Source organism: Anopheles stephensi, unplaced genomic scaffold (genome assembly GCF_013141755.1).
Source record: "Anopheles stephensi strain Indian unplaced genomic scaffold, UCI_ANSTEP_V1.0 ucontig53, whole genome shotgun sequence".
In the NCBI taxonomy this organism is placed as follows: Eukaryota; Metazoa; Arthropoda; class Insecta; order Diptera; family Culicidae; genus Anopheles; species Anopheles stephensi.
Genome location: NW_023405420.1, coordinates 124,728 through 145,314, shown reverse-complemented (window position 1 = coordinate 145,314; position 20,587 = coordinate 124,728). Strand labels below are relative to the sequence as shown.

At 45.1% G+C, this 20,587-nt stretch overlaps 4 protein-coding genes across 6 annotated transcripts in view; 2 read left to right on the top strand and 2 right to left on the bottom strand.

Moving 5' to 3' along the window:
• The window catches only part of LOC118517146 (potassium voltage-gated channel protein Shaw-like), a 56,374-nt gene extending 54,662 nt beyond the window's left edge, over positions 1-1,712 (bottom strand). The window contains exons 1-2 of one of the 3 annotated variants that reach the window (XM_036063006.1): positions 1,451-1,712; positions 427-883 (exon numbers count right to left, since the gene is read on the bottom strand). The gene's annotated coding sequence lies outside the window, so the exon portion shown is untranslated. Of the gene's footprint in view, positions 1-426; positions 1,430-1,450 lie in introns of those variants that run through there. The other 2 variants (XM_036063007.1, XM_036063008.1) reach the window with 2 other exon arrangements.
• A 10,335-nt stretch (positions 1,713-12,047) lies between these two features.
• On the top strand, positions 12,048-13,656 carry LOC118517145 (probable cytochrome P450 6a13). The gene is made up of 2 exons (XM_036063005.1): positions 12,048-13,128; positions 13,193-13,656. Exons 1-2 carry the CDS (start codon positions 12,048-12,050, stop codon positions 13,624-13,626), a joined length of 1,515 nt encoding a protein of 504 aa, XP_035918898.1. The 3' UTR covers positions 13,627-13,656.
• Positions 13,657-13,792: 136 nt separating this feature from the next.
• Positions 13,793-15,775, top strand: LOC118517133 (cytochrome P450 6A1-like). Its single transcript, XM_036062992.1, has 2 exons — positions 13,793-15,047; positions 15,108-15,775. The coding sequence occupies exons 1-2, from the start codon at positions 13,967-13,969 to the stop codon at positions 15,527-15,529; spliced, it is 1,503 nt and encodes a 500-aa protein (XP_035918885.1). The 5' UTR covers positions 13,793-13,966; the 3' UTR covers positions 15,530-15,775.
• A 169-nt stretch (positions 15,776-15,944) lies between these two features.
• LOC118517143 lies at positions 15,945-20,494 on the bottom strand. The gene is made up of 4 exons (XM_036063001.1): positions 18,813-20,494; positions 18,326-18,750; positions 16,524-17,640; positions 15,945-16,458 (listed from the first exon to the last, which is right to left on the bottom strand). The coding sequence occupies exons 1-4, from the start codon at positions 19,948-19,950 to the stop codon at positions 16,037-16,039; spliced, it is 3,102 nt and encodes a 1,033-aa protein (XP_035918894.1). The 5' UTR covers positions 19,951-20,494; the 3' UTR covers positions 15,945-16,036.
• Between the last annotated feature and the right edge of the window lie 93 nt (positions 20,495-20,587).

The window sequence follows — 20,587 nt, the reverse complement described above, 5'->3', positions numbered from 1 at the left end:
ATGTTCAAAAACCACCGATAGAATGGTACACACAGTAAAGCAAAACCTGTGTAGCCAACGAACTTGAAACAATGAATTCAATTTACAAAACAACTTCCCCAAGCACGCAGACCTCACACAGAGTGCTAGCGCCTGCCGGAAGCACCTACTGCTGGGCAGCAAAACATGCTCCAACACTTTGGTTTGTTGCGGGTGAAAAATTTAATAACTTCACTCTACGGGACATCAAAGCGCCTTCCGTCGACCACCTACGAAACACCCCCTTCGTGTGTAATAAATCGTCCCTGTCAGTGAGTGATTTGATCATTTTCCAGCAAAAAGGAAGAAGAAAAAACGGGGATAAACGCTTTTCCCACTACACTTCTATTTGCTGTGGTATAACAAACATGCTTCGAAAAAGTATAAAATGGTACAAAGGTAACTTACCGATCACCATTTACACTGCGCCTCGTTGTTGGTCACGCATTTTCTCCGTCCCGTTCCGCTTCAATGCACTTCCCCCGCTCAATTTCCCACGCAACCCTCTTGTCTAGAAAACCAATCACCCGGTCCGTCGAAGTCAATAAAACTGGCAATCTATTTTCTGTTTTGTTGCCGTTTCTCTCTCGCTCGCTCGTGTCGTTGTGTCGCTTGTGTAAATTATACCCTTTTTTCGTATGGGTATTTATTTTCGCCTATTCGCCACCGGTGCTTTAACTTTCACCGGGCACGCACCAAAACGCACGGTTGAACGCGATTCCGATCCTCGCTCACCGCATGTCAAACGCACAGCATCCGGCCCGCCTTGCACACCTGCGCCATCCTGTAACTCTACGCAGCTCACACTTCAAATAACCGTACAACAGCAACAGCAACAAAAAACGCAGCTTGGAGTCGGCGGCCCCTTTTATGCGGTAGGACGAAAATGAAGCGATTCGGATTACTTTCAACTTTTTACGCCACTCTGCAGGCCTCCTTTCAGCAACCAAGAATGGAGGTTTTACATTCGTTTTATCCTTTTTTTTTTTGTTTGGTTGCTGAGGCCAGCTAGAACAGAACCGCTTTCAAACACGTATCCATCAGAAAACACTTATAAACACACACACGCGACGCACACCCACCGGGAGTTTCAGATGGGTCAGATTGTAAGCAGTACAAGGAAAAGGGAGTAAATTTCACGATTGGCTAAATTTTGATTTACTTCGTTACCGGGTGGCTTAAAAAATGAAAGAGCTTTATGGGAAGCCAACTTCTTCTTCTACCATTCGGACCTTCCAATTTCAAAAGCACAACACACACGAGAATGGGCAAATTCTTTTCAGTGACAACGGTTGAACGGGTTAAGAATGCGGAAGCTATTTTTTAATCATTATCCTTTTGCTTAATTTCCCACATGGCTTCAGCCGCTGGGACGATAAATAAAGTGCTGTTTGGCTTTTGGTTGAACCCGTTTTTACTTTTCTAAACTCACCAACACCTTTGGGGATTGAAAGTTTTTGGTTTGTCACAAATTTAATGTACTGTTTCTTGTTTCTCCTTTTTTTTTGTTGGGAAAATTTAAAAAAGGATTTTACACGGCCAAGGTACGAGTACGCCTGTTTAAAGTCTATTTCTCCGAGTCCGAGAGCAGCGATACGGATACAGCCACAACCGTTCGGAGGAAAGCCACGGCACCGACTGACGCGAAGGATGCGCGCTTTTCTTCGGCTCCTGGTGCCATGGTGCCAGATCGTGCCGATCGTGTGCCGGCAGCATCCCTGTTTGAGAAGTCAAGGTAGTGCCAGTTGTCCTGCTTTCTCCAGCACGATGCTCTCTCACTCTCTGCAGTTGAGAAGGCGCGTCCCACTATGGAATATTACGGACGAAAGCTCACGTAAATAATGTTACTATTGAATTAATCTATAAAAAATAAAATTCTGCTTCAATATCGTAAAGATTTATGCAAACTATAACAAATATTATCAAATTATTTTTTTCATATGAAATGAGCCGAAATTTGAAAATTATCTGATTGTACAGGTACTGAGTAAATAACTTAGAACAACCGTTTTACTCTCGCTTGACAAAATCTCTCTCACTCACATTCACTCTCACCGTGCGTTCGGGCATGGTTCTCGGGAAAAGCACATGTTTTCCAAGGCTAACTACGACGGCGACAACGGCGACGACAACGAAACCAGCAACGGGCGTGCACTACTACCTACAACATCTGCCAACGATTCGGGAACGGAAAACTGTTGATTGCTCGCACCGTTGTTTACATTTCTCTTCATCGTCGAGTAGTGCCGTCCGTCTTCTCTGGGGCGTACATTTTTTCTCTCTCTCTCTCTTTCTGATTTTCTGTTTTTTCCATTTTCTCACTCAGCTTACAGTGTGTCTGTCATGAAGAAAATGCGGCAAACGAAGAGTTGGCCCGCCACCGGCCATCCAAACAAAAGATCAAACGGAATGTGGGGCTTGACTTTCTGAGTTTTTTTTTCTTTTTTGTTGCTCTTTCTAGGTTGTCTAGTATGTCCACTTCCGATACACGTTCCACTATACTTCCCAGAGCACCGGCTGGGCAAGATCAAGCGTAAAAATTGCATCAAACGTCCGTGTTGTTCGTGCTGGACCGTCCGTCAAGCGTTGTTCTTTGGCTTGCAAAAGACAGCGACATCGGCATGCGACTGGACAAGCGTTTGAAGACTACCCTACCCTTGGAAAAGAGTAGGAAAATTACACCCCCCTTTTTTTCCTTCACTCTTCTGGGACGTGCTCAACTTCAGCTTCGTTTTTCATACACCCATTAGGGAATAGTTCGATTCGTTCCGGCCCCGGAAGTAAATGCCGGACGAAGGAAAACATCTCCTACTCCACAAAGTTGTTTTTATCCACCAAGTCCACAGCACGACAGCCAAAGACACGTGTTGAATATTGATGAAACACACTCACTGGCTCACTGTGGGCCTGTGGCCCACTTCTTCCATCCCGCAGGTACACGGCCTGTGTGTGTGTTACGAGCTACGTGAGGTAGTATTTTAGTCGTTGTTTATATTTACCACGGACCAATTCGATTTGCTTCCACCCGTAGGCAGAGTTTTTGCGATCGTTGGTCGTTGCTGGGGACTTATGTACGCTGCAATGGTGTGCATTGTTCTACTGGTCAGCTGAATGTGGACGATGACGATACTTTGTTCCAGTTTTTTTTTCAGACGCACTGTTACTTCATTCTTATCGACGATTGTACGATTAGATACGCTTTGAGATTATTTCATTTTCATTTCTTTTAGTCATTTTGTGCTTTTCTATTTGCATTATTGGTCGGAATAATTATGTAAGCTATTAGTTTCAGTTGCAATGTGTATAAAATAGTACAAGTGAAATTTAATTCACCTCAAGAAAGACATTTGATATATTCATCGAAGGTCGCCCAAATGTATGCAATCGATTTACAAATTCGAAGTCAACCTCCCTGAAGCATTTGGAGTCCCGTGGCGATTGTGAACCGGTCCAATAGCGGACGCAGTCCAGTGAGATAGCCCAGTGGCAATAGCGTCGCCGGTCTTCACACGCCAGGATCGGAAATCAAATCCCATCTGAACCGATCCTCCGTAGTGTGGACTGACAATCCATCAAAGTGGGATCATTATGTCTAGCCAGTCATTATATGGTAGACATGATCAGGCTGGTCGATTGGCTAGTATCTCTTTATCTCAACACAATTCGTCAGGGTGTCCTCATTGCTTTTTAGGCTCACCAGGCCATTGCCGTATAAGACATTCGGAAAGTTCACCTTCTGAATTCTGGGTTAAAGCCTGTGACCGTAAGTTCTTGACTGTTTTCCGCAAAAGTATCTTAAATAGGCTTTTCTCAAATAGCAACACCTAGAACACCCTGCCGACCAAGCAAAAGCAAACCTCAGCACAACACCTCACACAACTGTGACGATTCCCACTAAAATCAATCCGCTGCTCACACATCCGGCACCATAATTTATTGCACTTGACACAAAGACGCATACCAATGTACGTTCCCAGGGTAATGAACGTCTTCGCACCCACATTCGCCGACGCCATTCAATGCCTAATCATTCTGCAGACACCATTTCCTGATGTTCCCATTTCCGGCTTCCACAGCGAGCAGCAGTACAGGCTGTGCCTACATTGACGCGTCTACGGAAGCTGTTGCAAACGAACGTTTTGCTTCAACCGCAGCACCGTTGACGTCACGGCTGCGGAAATAAATGAAGACACAGGCAACGAAACGCCTAAACAAATTACCATCGAGCGCAATGGGGCAACAGGAAAAAGCTTGCAGCTCTCGCAATGGACGGTTTTTTCTCCATACTCTGTAACAGAGGTACGAGTCTGGGAAGGTTTTTTGCTTGCTTTAGGTTGGTTTTAGCAGAGGAGCCCGTTTTAGCCCGCTGCGACGAGACTGGAGAGTAATGAATCCACAAATTGAACCGGAACTGTGCTCATACGAGACTTGAATGCTGTGCGGCTCCTAGGAAAGCTTCCAATTTCCGTTGCTTTTCAAGGTGGAAAACACATAACAAACCGGGGGCCCGTAAGCGGTCGGTTGCTTCAGTGGGTGGTATTAAAAATTTACATATCGCTCTCTCATTCGCACGCGCTCCTTCGCTCTTTAAGCTTTCTAGGAATTTTCCTACCGTTGTCTAGCGTTCCCTTTTTTCCAGAGAAGGTAAACATGCAATTGAACGTGTTTGTTTGACTGTTGCGACGCTGCATCAGGCGCACACAAAATCGATCGCCCTCCAAATCGCGATGCACACAGCGAACAATCACGCTAACAACTTCCCGCATTTCGATGGCGCTCCCAACGACTGTACCAGCACCAAATCAAGCGGTTCGTGAAAATTCCATCCCATGCCATTCGCAGCGCACCAGTTTGCGCCATGAAAAGCATCGAATCACAATGTCGTCGAAGCAACCTGTTGGCGACAATAATTGTTAAGCCGCTTTCCTATCCTTTCGACTAAGAAGCAGGTTCTTCCCAACCGGAAGCAGCGCCGTTATTGCCCCCCACGACGATCGTTGCCATTCTTTGCTGTACAACAATGCCTTTTTCCTTGTCGTCATCATCATCATCATCAGCGTCGTTGTTGAGAAAGAGCTGCATCCGTTCCTTTTTTTTTTTTGTTCGACGGAAGGAAATGCCACCCACTGTGCAGGTACGTACGTATGAACCTTTTCGACACTTTCGCAATTTTCACCACCCGGGAAAGCCCGTGGAAAAGCGGAAGTTGTGTGATAAAGGGCTGGATCCGCTTTAGCTGTTTAAAAGGGGAAGTAATAGACGTTCGGATTGAACTCACTTGTGCTTCTCACTTGTGCTTGGCTGGAGTAAGTTTCTTATTGGAAGTTGGAAAAACAGATGTTTTGTGATGATATCCTTTCGATCTTTCTTCCAGCTCGCTTTTGTGTGTGTTTGGATAGGAAAATAAAGAATTTTATTTAGTACTTTACACCGAAGAACAGGTGTTTTTAAGTGATTTGATTTGCCGCTATTTTTATTTTACTTTTTCGTTTATTTAACTCTTTGGGATTTATTTCATGAAACGATTCTCTTTTCTTCTTTATAGTTGGCTTGGTTTACTATATTAGTCTATTATTATATTATTATTGAACGGAATTCTAGTTGAATGTTACGTTCATTATTTATTTTTCCAGTTTTATTTTAGTTTCCTTTCATTCGATTATAATTTACGATTTGTTTATTATTGGTATAACAGATTTGACTTATTTTGACTTCTATTTTCAATTGCCTATCTTCGTCCTTATCTATTTTGCTTGTTTTATTATCTAATTTTATTACCAATTTTATTATTTTTTATACTGTTTATTAACTTAATGTACCTAGTTACATTAGCTATGTTATTGTTATTATCAATTTGGGGTTTGTCCTTCCTTGTTATTTTTAAATGTAAAATTATCTTGGTACTGTTTAAATTTGGAAGTAACTTATTGAATTTTTGAATTATTTTTAATTATATGGTGCAAATTTCAATGATTTTTATGATTGCTCGTTTTCTTTCTTCTTCTAGAAGGTTATCTAAAGGATTTACTTATTTTAGATAACCGTTTACCGATAACCTACGTTTATGTAATCATATCGTTTTATTTATTTTTTATTGCTTAAAGGTTTCTTTTACTATTTTTTAACATTTGTTTTTCGTTCCTTTGGTAGTTTCTACTAAGAAATAGTTCTTCTTTCAAGATTTTATATTTAAATTACTTTTTTTTATACTGTAATCCATATTCCTGTAATATATATTCCTTATTTGAAATTCATATAAAATTGATTATATCACTCCACTATGATAAGCTTTCTATTCATTTTAATTTTTACTCGTTAGGACTATCAATTACGTTTTAACCAAAAACACGTCACGCTATAATTGATCCTGAAAGGGTAATCCATTTTTTGTTTCTACCAGTCTAGCAAAAACTTCATGTAACTTTCCACCGTTCGCAAAATCTTGACCCAGATCCATTTTTTCTCCCCAAACCTCAAACATCACAGCACTCGCCTAATACAAAAAAAGGAAAACCTTGAACTAAAAGCAAACTTCATCAGGCAAGTACAAACGGAACTACACTTTTCATCCAGGATTACAGGCTATTGTAGCAGCTCACCCAATGCCGGTGACATTCCAAAAGATTACAACAGTGTGTGTGTGTGTGTGTGTGTGTGTGTGTGTGTGTGTGTGTGTGTGTGTGCGAGTGTGTCTATCCTCGCTTCCATATGCTTTTCCTACTCCATCTTAAGCACCATTTGTTCAACCGGAACAACTCGCCGTGAGCCCTTGCTCCGGACCTGATGATTTGTATATTCTTCTCCCTCACGGTCCCGGACGCACTACGAAATGATTTATTGGTAGTCTACATTTCGCCGATACATGCACCAAATATCGGGTACTGGACTGGATGGGTGTCAAATGTCAGCTGTAGTGGGAGTTTGCTCATGATTGCCGTCGGATTGGACGATGGTATGCAAAATGATATGCTTCGTCGTATTGTGATGCCATTCGGTTACAATGTAGCAAAAGCGGACTACCATAATCCGTGCACAAACGGTTGAAACAAGAGAGTTGACATTTGCTATGACGCGATAAAACCAATTCTACGAAGCTTGCCAATCACAGCTTCGGTCAATCATTGCTGTTGACGTAAGAAAATTATTGTAATATTCGTGTTTAGTTATCTTATACTGTGTTTTGTTATTGTGGCAATAAAAAGCAGCATAAAGTATACAAAAAAGCTTTGAATACGGATCCAAATTGAAACAACTTGTAAGACTAATGTCCACTATTTGGACATTATGATCATGGATTTAAAGGGAACAAGTCAACGCAATAAACGACCGTTCGTTCAACTTTTGTTGCCCCCCGGTTACAATAATGCTCCATATTTCATTCCCTTTTTTATTGCTAAAAGGCTACGGGGTTGGTTCCCCTTACTTCGCATCACCAAATGTCCGTCCCAGGTTTCTCCACTAGGAATGTCTAAACTTGATTGAGGTTGCAAATTCCCGATTAAGGTCAGATAAGAAGCGATGCGAGCTGTCTTACTAGAAGCCGGATGATGTTCGTTCTGCAGCAGCCGGAATGCTTTATTGTCGTCTGATTAAAATTCATTCGTTTCGGACAAAACCGGTAGCTATTTTGTATTGGTTTTCGAAAAAATCCATTACTGTCATGTAGAAATGCCTTCAGAAAGAGAATTTGGAGGAAGAGATTTTGATTATGGACGTTAGAATCTATTACGAAAACTATTTGAAATTGCTCATTTATAAGCTTGTCGTATAATATTGCCTACAAACAGACGTTTGAAACTGTCCGATTATAAATCAAATACAAACTGTAAGTATGTAACTTTCTAGGTTATATTAGGTTGGTTTAAGAAATGTAAAACTATTTACAAATTGCATAGTGTTAGGCGCTTCTTTCCGAAAATTCCTCATACTGGAAGAAACTGCAATCCGTGTATTGTTAATAAATAAATATTTGAGCAAACACTCTTGTTGGCGAGTCAACATTATGATTATTGTCATTCCCAAGCGTTATGTTTACCTCAGAAATAATCATATTTATATATTGCATACCTTCAGGCGTTTATTAACTTTGCCTACATCCAGTCGTAAAGGTGTAAAATCCTTCTTTTATGGATGAAAAGAAGAGCATAAACACTCTCTTCAACAAGATAACACTTTGTACATAATTGTTACATACTGTTAAGCAATATGTTTCCTTTTTTCCAACCAGCACCATTACCTTACGTGGAATTGACTTAAGAAATACAAAATCACAAACAATCCCATAATTCTTCCTTCACAGACACTGAGGAAGATCACCACCTCAATGTCTCGGACACCAAACCAGCTTCCCATAATAAACTAATGTTTAGCACCTGCACCTCACAAGCGAAAAATGAAGCAAAGCGTACCGGGAAATGGCATGCCGGGAGATGAAGCTTTACTATTGTCGAGCAAACCGGGGCCGCCATGCTTTGTGTGGCGCTAAATATTCCCGTGCTACAGAATAAAAAGTTGCAATTGCATTCCATGCTGAAGCGCACGCTGCACGTTGGATGCAAGGCGTTTGTAGAAGAACGTTTCTGTTTGGGATTCTGGTTGTGTAGCGTAAAGAGTCCGTGGTCTGATTCCGTGGTTGGCCTCCTGTTGCACGTAAACGCCATCGCCCTGGGTTTGAACCGACCGGCTGGATGGCCATCCAGGAGTAAACTTATCTTGCGAGGGTAAAAAAGGTGCAAAAGCTTGTTTAGCGAATAACAACATTTGTTTCTGGTTCTGGGAAAACAGCTGCACCATCAACGCCAGATAGCCAGCCAGTACTGTAGGTTGGGTGGTTTGGAGGAGTTTTTCACCTTTTAGTTGCTCCATTTTGTAAACGCTATTATCTTAGCCGGAGGTGAAGAGAGTTTATGTTTTTAACCTAGTAAACGGAAGAATGGAGCTGAATGTTTGCTGCTGTTGCCCCGAGCAGACAAGCTGTTTGCTTAAACTGACCGGACCATGGTATGAGAATGGAAATTGAAGGTTCTGAAGTTCAAGCAGTAGTTTGAGATAATTTGTAATTTATTTCACTTGACGTTCAGATACGTTTAAGAGCATCTTTACTTGGTCTAAAGTCCACTAGTTTTTTTCTATTAACTCTATCAAGGAGCCGAGTCCCGACGAAGAAACCCAGAGCTCCAAATTCCAACACCTGATGCCAGCCAGACAGGTTGGCCTACCATTTTCATTTCAACCACTGAACCATGTCATCCACAGGGACAGCGCCCGGGTGGCTAAAAGCTAATTACTGCGGCATACTCCAACAACGGCGAGATGCGCCCATCCACATCGGAACGGATCCCGGTTAATGTAACACGTTGCTGCAGCCTTTGAAATACTAGAGACAGCCTCCGGAAATGACCCCGGTGACTGAGCTAATTTCCCTTCTTCCTCGGCAGGCCTGCTCCTTCTATCCCAGTGGGGGAAAAGAATAGTACAGAAGCGAATGTGGATGTCTGTGGTGCACTTTCAATTACGATCACAGACGGTGCAAGTGCGTTCAGCTGCAACGTTTCTTCGGGCGCATCAACGCTCACTAGATGGCTCGAAGCGGGAGTAAATGACCACTCGACAAGCAGCAGCAGCAGTAGCACAGAACTGGACCCGACTGCATTATCATGTGCCAGCATTGGACGATGGTTATCTACGGAACGCATCACCTACTATCGGTTTGGCTTCCGTGGGCTTCGGTTAAACGGTTTGGTGCGATTATGCTGCTGCCAGAAGCGATGGTGGTTTAATGGTAATTAATTGAATCGCCCTGGGCGAGGGAACATTTTAGAGCTGATATACCTAAAAGTACCTCAAATCAAAGTTCTAGCGCTAGCCTAAAATTCTTGGAACTTCAGGATTCTAAAATTATTTAAGTTCTGATATGTCTGATTAAACTTAAGGGTGAAAAACGATTCTCTCCATGCACGAATTAACCACAAAAGCTCCTGGATATACACCAAAGGTATTGGATCTCTTATCTCATCAAATCCAGGAAGAGTCTTCCGCCATCTTAACCGTATATTTTATAGTCAAAACACACTGATTCGCTCCCCATAAAGAGAATCATTTATCAAACCCATCAATCCCCCTTCAATCGATGCAATCTTTTAAAACTACATGAACCGTAAACAACCGTATCAGCCTTATCATGTCCTCCGATTCTTTCTCCGGGACGCGATGATTTACGATTGCCCTAATCAGCATTCTCCCGTCCAGCCGGGAAGTAGCGATAAAAGAATCAATTCATTCGCTCGACTTCCGACTTCCGATATCGTCGTCAATCCGTTTAATCCATTTCACTCGAATGGATCCCGTTTGCAGTGGCGTAAGTTTATCAAATGGTCCTTTTTTTTGACAAATCTGTCCAATCCCGCTATCAATCGATCATTCCCGCTAGTCACAAATCTGCCCACACGAGGAGGTTTGGTATTCTCTTTGCGCTTTTAGCTGGCTGGCTATCATGAAGAATAAATTACCTTCACTTTATCGCCACCAAAGCCCGGTCCAAACCTTTCCCAAAGGCACGTACAGCTCCCTGGAGAGAAGAATCGGTCAGTTCTCACCGTGTGCTCACCACCGTAAAGCATTGCCAACCGAAAAAAAGGCAACATCTTAAATTTTGCTTTACCACTCCCAAAACTGCCATCCTGTTGCACGTTTAGTGGGGTTTCGGGTGTGAGACTTGGGACAGAAATTTATCGAGTACGGCCCTCGCGTTCCAGCGAGTCCCGCCACCTTTCGAAGGTCACACCGGAGACTAACCGCAAGCATAAACAGTAGCCCGAAGGTTCGAGAGCTACAGGATACTGGCCAACTGTTTGCCTGCTAAAATACATCAATAACAAACTGGATTGTTTGGACCACTGCTCGCCACTCACCTGTTCCATTCCCGACCCGATTGCTCATCGAAAACCGATTCCCATTTATCGACAGGACGGTAAATAAATGTGAACTGACGCTTCCTTCGAGGCCGTTCGGGAAACAGCAGAACGATAGCTCGAAGGTGCGCCGGAATATAAATTAGGTTAAACGGAGCTACCAACCAACCGTGACGTGCGTCGGACGTCCTTTCTCGGCGTCCCGTTTTCTGCTAAACAATTTTCACTTTCCACATTCGCGTGCACCTGGAAGGGCACGGCTGCTTGGATGTGCACTCTCAAGACGCCGGTGATGATGAAAGGCAATGTGAAGCGATAGACTGTTGGGCAGAGCATTGCGGAAGCGACAAACACGTGTCTCTTTTTATGTCTCTACAGCACTAGGGAACAGCGAGCCGAGAGGATTAACCCAATTTTCGGGAAACAGATGAAAGCTTTTATACTTCCAAGAGTTGCGATTGCTTCTGTCCCGGACCCCCCGGTGGGTCCGGAGTCGTAAAAAGTCAGCACAGTTTGACAAGAGCTGCGTTCCACAAAACGATTATGGGTACAGAGTTCGGGTGTGTTTGAGGGAGTCTCGCGTGATCCGGAGCGATTCCGCTTTTTTTTTTGTTCGATTTGAAGATTGTGAAGATTCTTGTAGAGTTTACGCGTAGGATGGACAAGATTTGCTTGACCGGATTCAAATTAAATCAAAACGAACTAGATGAAACGATTGCAAATTAGTCAATAAATTGAGAAGGTTTTGATGCGACTGAAATGGTATTCGATTCAGGTTGATTAAACACAATAAAACTTAAAAGCCCCTAAATGTATGCAATTTAATCACATTTATCACTTTCTCCTATTTCAACTCGTTTTTTAAGCTCTTAATAGTCGACTTTGGTCCACTCTGTTGATTGACGCTTACCCACCTTACAGCTAACCAGCGAACTGTATCCCAAAAACCCTTCATCACCATTGTCCAACGTGCACTTCAACATCTGGACAGTATCGATTCTCCACGCACCGTGTTGCAATCAGCCACAACGCAGAGCGATAATAATGTGCAACAATTCGACTCCGATAAATGGTGTTCCCTTCGAGTGGTTCGGTTTCAGTGTTGTGACGTCCCCAGCCATGCTAATTGCTGTCGTGTTGGTGGCCTGTTTTGGCTTCGCTTTGCTTTACTTTCACTTTAAGCAACGGTACCGCTTCTGGTCTAAACGTGATGTACCGTACCTGGAGCCATCCTTCCCGGTTGGAAACGTGGCGGACATCTTCAGTCCTTCCTTACACTTTGCACACCTAATCGAGAAGCTGTACAAGAAGTTGAAAGGACGTGGTGATTATGCGGGGATTTACTTCTTCCGCGATCCGGTGCTGTTGGTTCTGTCGCCTGAGTTTGCTCGGACGATTCTCGTGAAGGATTTTAATTATTTTGTTGATCGTGGAGTGTACAGCAACGAGCAGGATGATCCACTGTCGGCTAATCTCTTCTTTTTGGATGGAACTCGATGGAGAAAGTTACGATCGAAACTGGCACCAACGTTTACGTCCGGGAAGTTGAAGGCAATGTTTCACACGATAGTGGATGTGGGAAATCGGCTGGATCAGCATCTAGCTGCAAGGTGCGTTTGCTTACAACGAATAGATATCAAGGAGCTCCTGGCACGCTTTATGACTGACGTGATTGGATCGTGTGCGTTCGGGATCGAGTGTAATACGTTGGAAAATCCAGACTCTCAGTTCCGGGTGATGGGCAAGCGCATGATTAACCTTCCCAAGCTGAAATCCCTCAAAGTGTTCTTCGCCATGATGTTCCAGAAGGAAGCGCGAGCGCTAGGAATACGATACAATGATAAGGAAATGTCCGAATTCTTCATGAAGGTCGTCCGAGACACGATCCGCTATCGAGAAGCGAAAGGTATTCGTAGAGATGACTTCATGCAGCTTTTGATCGATATGATGAAACCGGATGGCGCAGGTTCGGGTGAGGTTCTAACGTTCGAAGAGATCGCCGCACAGGCGTTCGTGTTCTTTTTCGGAGGATTTGAAACTTCCACCACGACACTCACGTGCGCATTGCACTTGCTGGCTAAATATCCCAAGGCACAACGGAAGGCGAAGAAGTGCGTTCGAAGCGTGCTGGCTAAGTATGGTAATGAGCTGACGTACGAAGCAGTTATGGAGATGGACTACATCCAGTGTGTTATAAACGGTACGGATGCATATTCAACCACCGCCACTCAATCATCCTAATCGAAACATCTCTTCTTTCTCAGAAACGATTCGCCTCTATCCACCGGTAGCGACAATCCATCGTATGACCTCACAACCCTATCAACTTCCGAATGGCAAAATCCTCCCGGTTGGTGTTGGCGTAATCATCTCGAACCTTGCCTTTCATCACGATCCGGCCTTTTTCCCCGATCCGTTCGCCTTCAAACCGGAACGATTCGAGGACAAAACGTTTGGGAAGAGCTGCCCAAGCTATCTTCCCTTTGGCGATGGGCCACGGATGTGCATTGCGAAACGTTTCGGGATACTGCAAACGCGTCTAGGGCTGGCGATATTGTTGAGGAGCTACAATTTTACGATGGATGAGAGCGATTTTGATCGACCGCTGCTGATTGATCCGATCAACTTAATGCACGGACCGGCGGGAGCAGTTTGGCTGAATGTGGAACGTTCAGTGGAGGGTAATACGAATAAATGATGAATCTTAGAGGTAATTCTTTAAACGATCTCCAATTTTCGCGATATTACCCTAGATGATATAATAAAAACGATTTTTTAAATTAAATTTAAATTACGTCACGATGACCGTATGACCAACCGTTGTGCGCGGATGTAAACAAACAAACGTCAAACCATTCCGGACCTTGTTTATCTGCTTCGAATACACGGTAAACGGTAATTATGCGGCAATCAGCAACGATTATCGCTGATAAAATGTGAAATAATCGATTCCAAATCACTTGCAACGAGTTATTGTACTGCATGACGTAAAACCACTCACGAGGCAATTCAGTTGCAGTACTGTGCTAGCTGTAGTCATGTTCGTTCATCTACTTTTAGTGGCCAGCCTTGGTCTGTTGTGGGTGTATCTACATTTCAAGCAACGTTACCGTTTCTGGGCGGATCTTAAGGTGCCTTATCTGGAGCCATCCTTCCCGGCTGGAAACGTACCCGATACACTGAAGCCAACCATACACTTTGCGCACATTATTGAAAAGCTGTACAGGAAGCTGAAGTCGCGTGGTGATTATGTGGGGATTTACTTCTTCCGCGATCCGGTGCTGTTGGTCCTGTCGCCTGAGTTTGCCCGGACGATCCTTGTGAAAGATTTTAACTACTTTATCGATCGCGGAGTGTACAGCAATGAAGAGGTTGATCCACTATCTGCTAATCTCTTCTTCATGGAGGGTAACCGATGGAGAAAGCTGCGTTCGAAGCTGGCACCAACCTTTACGTCCGGGAAGTTGAAAGCAATGTTCCACACGATAGTGGACGTAGGCAACCGATTGGATCAGTATCTGGCAGAACGATGCACCCAAGAACAGCGACTCGATATCAAGGAGCTTCTTGCACGGTTCTTGACCGACGTGATCGGATCGTGCGCGTTCGGAATCGACTGTAACAGCATAGACAACCCAAACTCTCAGTTCCGGGTGATGGGCAAACGTATGATAAACCTTCCCAAGCTAAAGGCACTGAAAGTGTTCTTCGCCATGATGTTCCGGAAGCAGGCGCGAGCCCTCGGGATACGGTTTAACGACAAAGATGTGTCCGACTTTTTCCTGAACGTTGTCCGGGACACGATTCGCTATCGTGAGGAAAACAACGTACGAAGGGATGACTTTATGCAGCTTCTGATCGACATGATGAAGGAGAATGGTGCTGGAAATGGGGAATGCTTAACGTTCGAAGAGATTGCCGCACAAGCATTTGTGTTTTTCTTTGCCGGATTCGAAACGTCCGCGACCACCATAACGTGTGCCTTGCATCTGCTAGCCAAGCATCCTGAAGTGCAGGACGAAGCAAGGAAATGTGTTCGTGATGTACTGGCTAAATACGACAATACGCTTTCGTACGATGCCGTGATGGAGATGGAGTACATTGGATCGATCATAAACGGTACGATTTTCCTTAGAAAGATGTTTGTAAATCGTTCATGATATATTTTTACTCTTCTAGAGACACTTCGAATGTATCCACCGGTGGCAACGCTGCACAGAATAACGACACAACCCTATCAACTACCGAACGGATCCATCCTTCCGGAAGGGATTGGAGTAATTCTACCGAATCTAGCCTTCCAAAACGATCCCGATTACTTCCCAAACCCACTCGACTTTCAACCGGAACGATTTTCATTTAAGAATGATTTTAAGAACAATTTTAGCTACCTTCCGTTCGGAGAAGGTCCTCGGATATGTATCGGGATGCGATTCGGATTGCTTCAAACACGGCTCGGATTGGCTATGCTGGTGAGGAATTATAGCTTCACCATTGATCCTGCCGAAGCCGAACGTCCGCTACGGATCGATCCGATCAATCTGTTGCATGGACCAGCGGGAGAAGTATGGTTGAACGTAAAACGTATTGATGACCTGTAAGGGAAGAAGAGTCTTCAGAAGCTTCCGTTAATCCATAACCATCGAAGCAAAGCTTACACCTCTAAGTCTACAAACGACACAGTCGTTGAGTTGTGGTATATCAGTTAATTTCGAGGGGAAATGCCTACTCAACATGGGAAGAAAGACGATGCATACAATCACCAACCTTCAAGTGTATCTTTTAAAGAGCCGAATGAGGTCTCAAAGACCCAAACCCTCTATAAATAAACGACCAAAAAAGTAAAACCAGTGCGTCAAACAACATTAACCAGTTCAATTCACAGCATCTCAATAGGATTTTAACCGTCGACCGATAGGATTCCGGTCTGACTATCCAGCTACGGGTATAAGCACGTCAAGGGAGTCAGTAACGACAGTTCAGGAATACCGCTAAGACCCGGATGGACAGTACAAATCAAGAGATTTAAAAGATTCACATTTATTCATCTAATTCTTGTTGGATAAAACTAACCATACCCATATCAATCAGATTCTACAGCAACTCCTTTACGACTCCAGCTTCTCTACCTTCAGCCACAATCCCCCTTCCGGCGTCAGCACAGCATGGCGGGAAGAAATAACCAATGGCACATTCGTCTTCTCGCATCTCGAGAAGCTAAAGTTCATCAACAGCACCGACAGCCCAACCCGTGCCTCCAGCATCCCGAACCGAGCCGCTATACAAATCCTTGGACCTTCCCCGAACGGGATAAAGCTGTACGGCTTCCGGGACTCACTCGCTTCCGGTCCAAACCGGTCCGGATCGTACCGTTCCGGGTCGGGATAGTGGTCCGGATCGTGATGGATGGCGTACACCGGGATCATTACGTTCATACCCTTCGGGAAGGTAACATCCGACCCCGGTACGCGATAATCCTGGCTAACCTGCCGTATGAGATTCGCACCCGGTGGGTACTTCCGAAGAGATTCTGCGACGAGAAAGAAAAGCAGTTTAAGAGAAAGACTTCCGGATCGTTTGTATCATCTCCCTTACCATTTATACACTGATCGATGTACGGCATGTCCATAAGCGCTTCGTACGTCAGTCCACCATGCTTCTTAACCGCGTCCAACACACACTGCCGGGCTCGTTGCTGGATCTCCCCGTTCAATGCCAGCTCATGCAAGCAGTAAGACATCGTCGTCGAGGACGTTTCAAACCCACCGAGGAAAAACACAAACGCCTGTGCAACGATCTCGTTCAAGCTCAGCTTCCCAACCGACTCGCCCGAATCATCCAACTGTCCGCTATTCTTCAGCTGCATCAGCAGATTCATAAAGTCGTTCCGCTGGATGTTGTGCTGCTCGCGATACTCGATCGTTTCCCGCACAACCTTGAAGAAGAACTGCGACACATCCTCACTCGTGCCCTTGATGTGGATGCGTCGCGAGAAATCCTTGAACGTGGCCATGAAGAAGAACTTCAGTATACGACCTCGCGGAACCTCAAACACTTTCCGTCCCATGCGCAAGAACTCGGCATTCGGATCGTTCAGACTGTTGCAATCGATGCCGAACGCACACGTCCCGATCACATCCGTCGTGAATCTGGCCAACAGTTCCTTCATCTCTACCACACCGTCACTCTCGATACATCGCTCCAGGCACTCGCGGAATCGTCCACCAACCGACACGATTGTTGGACACATCATCTTCATCTTGCCGGAAGAGAACGTCGGGATCAACTTCTTCCGCAGGTTGGTCCACTTCGAACCTTCGATATTGAACAGATGTCCCGAGATCGGATCATCCTTCTCGTTGTAGTACACACCACGGTCGTGAAAGTGAGCGAAATCACGCACCAGCACATTCTTCACAAAGTCCAGGTCGAGTGCCAGCGCGACCGGGTTGGTAAAGAAGTAGATCCCACCGAACGCGCGTCCGGATGACTTCATCTCGTTGTAGAACTTCGTCATCAGCTGGGAAGAATGCATGCGCCGTCCGATTCCCTGGATGTTGCCGAACGGGAACCGGGGCTGGATGTACGGTACATCCCGTTCCGCCCAAAACGAGTACTTCCGGCGTACGTACCAAACCGCCGCAGTGACGGCAAGTAGCAGCAGATAGATCAGCATCTCGCACCAGACTGGATCTTCTCGCCTACTGGCTGGCTAGTTGGTATAATTATGGTCACGCCGAACAAAAGTGTCACAGTAAGCCAGTTATGTGACAGTAAATTATACTTATCTACACTCCCTTATCCCTTCTTTTGTGTGTTGTGCTCGTTTCTCGCTCCACTGCGCGTTACTTTAGCGCCGACGCTACACCCATCGCACCAGAGTGTTCGAGATGAAATGATTCTGATTTGTTTTTTGTTCGCTAATCAGTCAGCTGGTGTGCGTAATGTTTACGGTAAAATGTCATCGAACGTCTCACGCACACTACCGCACACCGGCAGTTGCTTGTAAAGCGGCGCGCACACAACGGTTGCTTTGTTTTGATGCTACGGTTCGGCAGGTAGTGGTGAAGTGATATTCGCACGCTCGGTCAAGGACGTTTTGGCACAGGGTGTTTCAGTTTATATATTTATAGGGTTTATATATTTTGTTTAAATATTTTTAATTAATAGATTTTATTTCCTTTTAGCATATTGATTTCTTGTTTGTAATTTTTATGGTACATTTAATGTGTTTTTCATATTTTTTGTTTCACTTTTATTTTTCCATTTATTTCAGTCTTCTTCCGAACATACGATCCGATTTTCAAAACAAACGAAATTAATAAACTTTTAATTTTGTCACAAAAATTAATTTGATTTAAATTCCTGACAGTAAAAAAACACCTGACGTCCGTCTACTCATGCAGATCATACTTAACCAACCGCAACCGCACGCCATTCACGGGCGTCAGTACGAATGCCTGCGGAATGTAGGTCAAGGGCACGTCCGTCTCCTTACAGGGCAGTACTTGGAAGTGCTTCAACAGTAGCGCCAATCCGATCCGTGCCTGCATCATCCCGAACCGAAGCCCGATACATATTCGTGGGCCTTCGCCGAATGGTAGATAGGCGCAAGGATCACGTCTAGCGATCTTGTCCGGCGTGAACCGGTCCGGATCGTAGGTGGACGGGTTGGGATAGATGTCTGGATCGTGATGGATGGCATAGGCCGGGATCATGATCTTCATCCCACGGTGTAGGTTTATGTCGGTGTCTGGGATTCGATAGGGTTTGGATACCACTCGCTCCAATATCGCTACAGGTGGGTACTTGCGAAGAGTTTCTGAAAAGAAGGAGCACAACTCGTTAAAGGACGTTGAAAGTAACATTTTCTGCAACACTTACCATAGATACACTGATCCAAGTAAAGCATGTTCTTGGACGATTCGTAGGACAACACTCCGTCGTGCTTTTCCAACGCATCCAGCACGCTTTCCCTGGCCCGTTGTTGAAGTTCCTGATTCAGTGCCAGCTCGTACAGCGTGTAGGTCATCGCACTGGATGACGTCTCGAAGCCGGCGGTAAAGAAGATGAACGCTTGTGCGGCTATTTCGTCTCCGGAAAGCCGGCCCACTATCTCGTTCGCGCCCTCCAGCTTGCCCGTGTTCTTCAGCCTTATCAGCAGGTCAAGAAAATCGTTCCCCTGCGTACCCTGCCGTTCGCGGTGTTCAATCGTTTGGCGGATGACAGTTTGAAAGAAGGTGGACACATCGTCGTGCAGCAGCTTCAGCCCGAGTCGGTTCGCGAGCCCCCGAAACGTCTTCATGATGAACACCTTCAATGGATGATTGCGGGGTGTATCGAAGTGTTTGCGGCCGATGCGCCGGAACTCGTTCTGAGGATCCCGGAAGCTGTTACACTCCAAACCAAACGCGTACGAACCGATCACGTCCGTAGTGAACCGGGCCATAAGATCGCGTACCTCAACCATATCGTCAGTGGTGTGCTGCTCGCGCAGAAACTCACAGAACTGCTCCGCTATGCTGAGCACCAGCGGGAATGCCGCTTTCATACGTCCGCTCGTGAAAGTGGGCGTAATCTTGGACCTCAGATCCTTCCACCGTTGACCCTCGATTGCAAACAGATGGGCCGAGAGCGGGTCATCCTTTTCGTTGAAGTACACACCCCGATCGGGGAAGTGATGGAAGTCTTCGATCAGAATTCTCTTCGCCAACCGTAAGTTCGTAACGAGCAGCACCGGGTTGAGGAAGATGTACAGTCCAACAAACCCAGGATCAGCGGCATGCTTGTACCGCTCATAGAACCGCTGACTGAGATGGGCCGGATGGATCGATTTGCCCATCTCCTTAAAGTTCCCGTACGGTAACTCCGGTTCCACGTACAGCACATGGCGGGTGCGCCAGAAAGAGTACTTACGCACCACAAAAACGTACACGCCCAGACAGAGCGTCGCGAGGAACGCACCGAAACTCGCCACCGATGCTACCACGAGCTCCATCGGCGAGACACTAACGCCGTGCATTATCGCGACGCGTCGACCACAAGCATGGACATGCCTGGCACTATTATCGCACAGCACAATCAAGCATGGAGCGAAACCTACTTACTGCGGACGGCTTCAATTGTGGCACTCGAAATGGCAGCTACCGAGACCTGTTTTAGCGCAGAACTCCGTTTACAGACACTTTGGAACGCACGCGCGCCACGATGTGATGAGACTCTAGAACGGCGAGACGCGCCTACTGTGTGCGGCTGATGTGTTGATGTAATGGGAGACAGGCTGTGGTTTGAATTATTTATGTTCTCCCACCTTCGGTTGCTATGGTTTTCTTTTTTTGTTGCTTCAACTGACGGCGCGGCGATCAGTTGTGTTTGTATGCATTGCTTGGGGGTGAGCAAGAGATAGTGAAAGACACTGTTAAGCCTATTGTGTGTGTTGAATTTTGAAGAATAGGAGAAAGACGTCCTGGATAATTAAGAATTAAAGACATTTTGTTATGTTTTTTGTGCCTCAACTGAACTTGGAGATGTAGAAGATCTGACAGAGCACAACTTTGTTGATGTAATTTGTCAACAAGATTCTTATCATTATCTCTCGTCAACGACATTTTGGAGAATATGGAGGAGTATCAAGATAACCCCTCAAGATAACTGGCCAG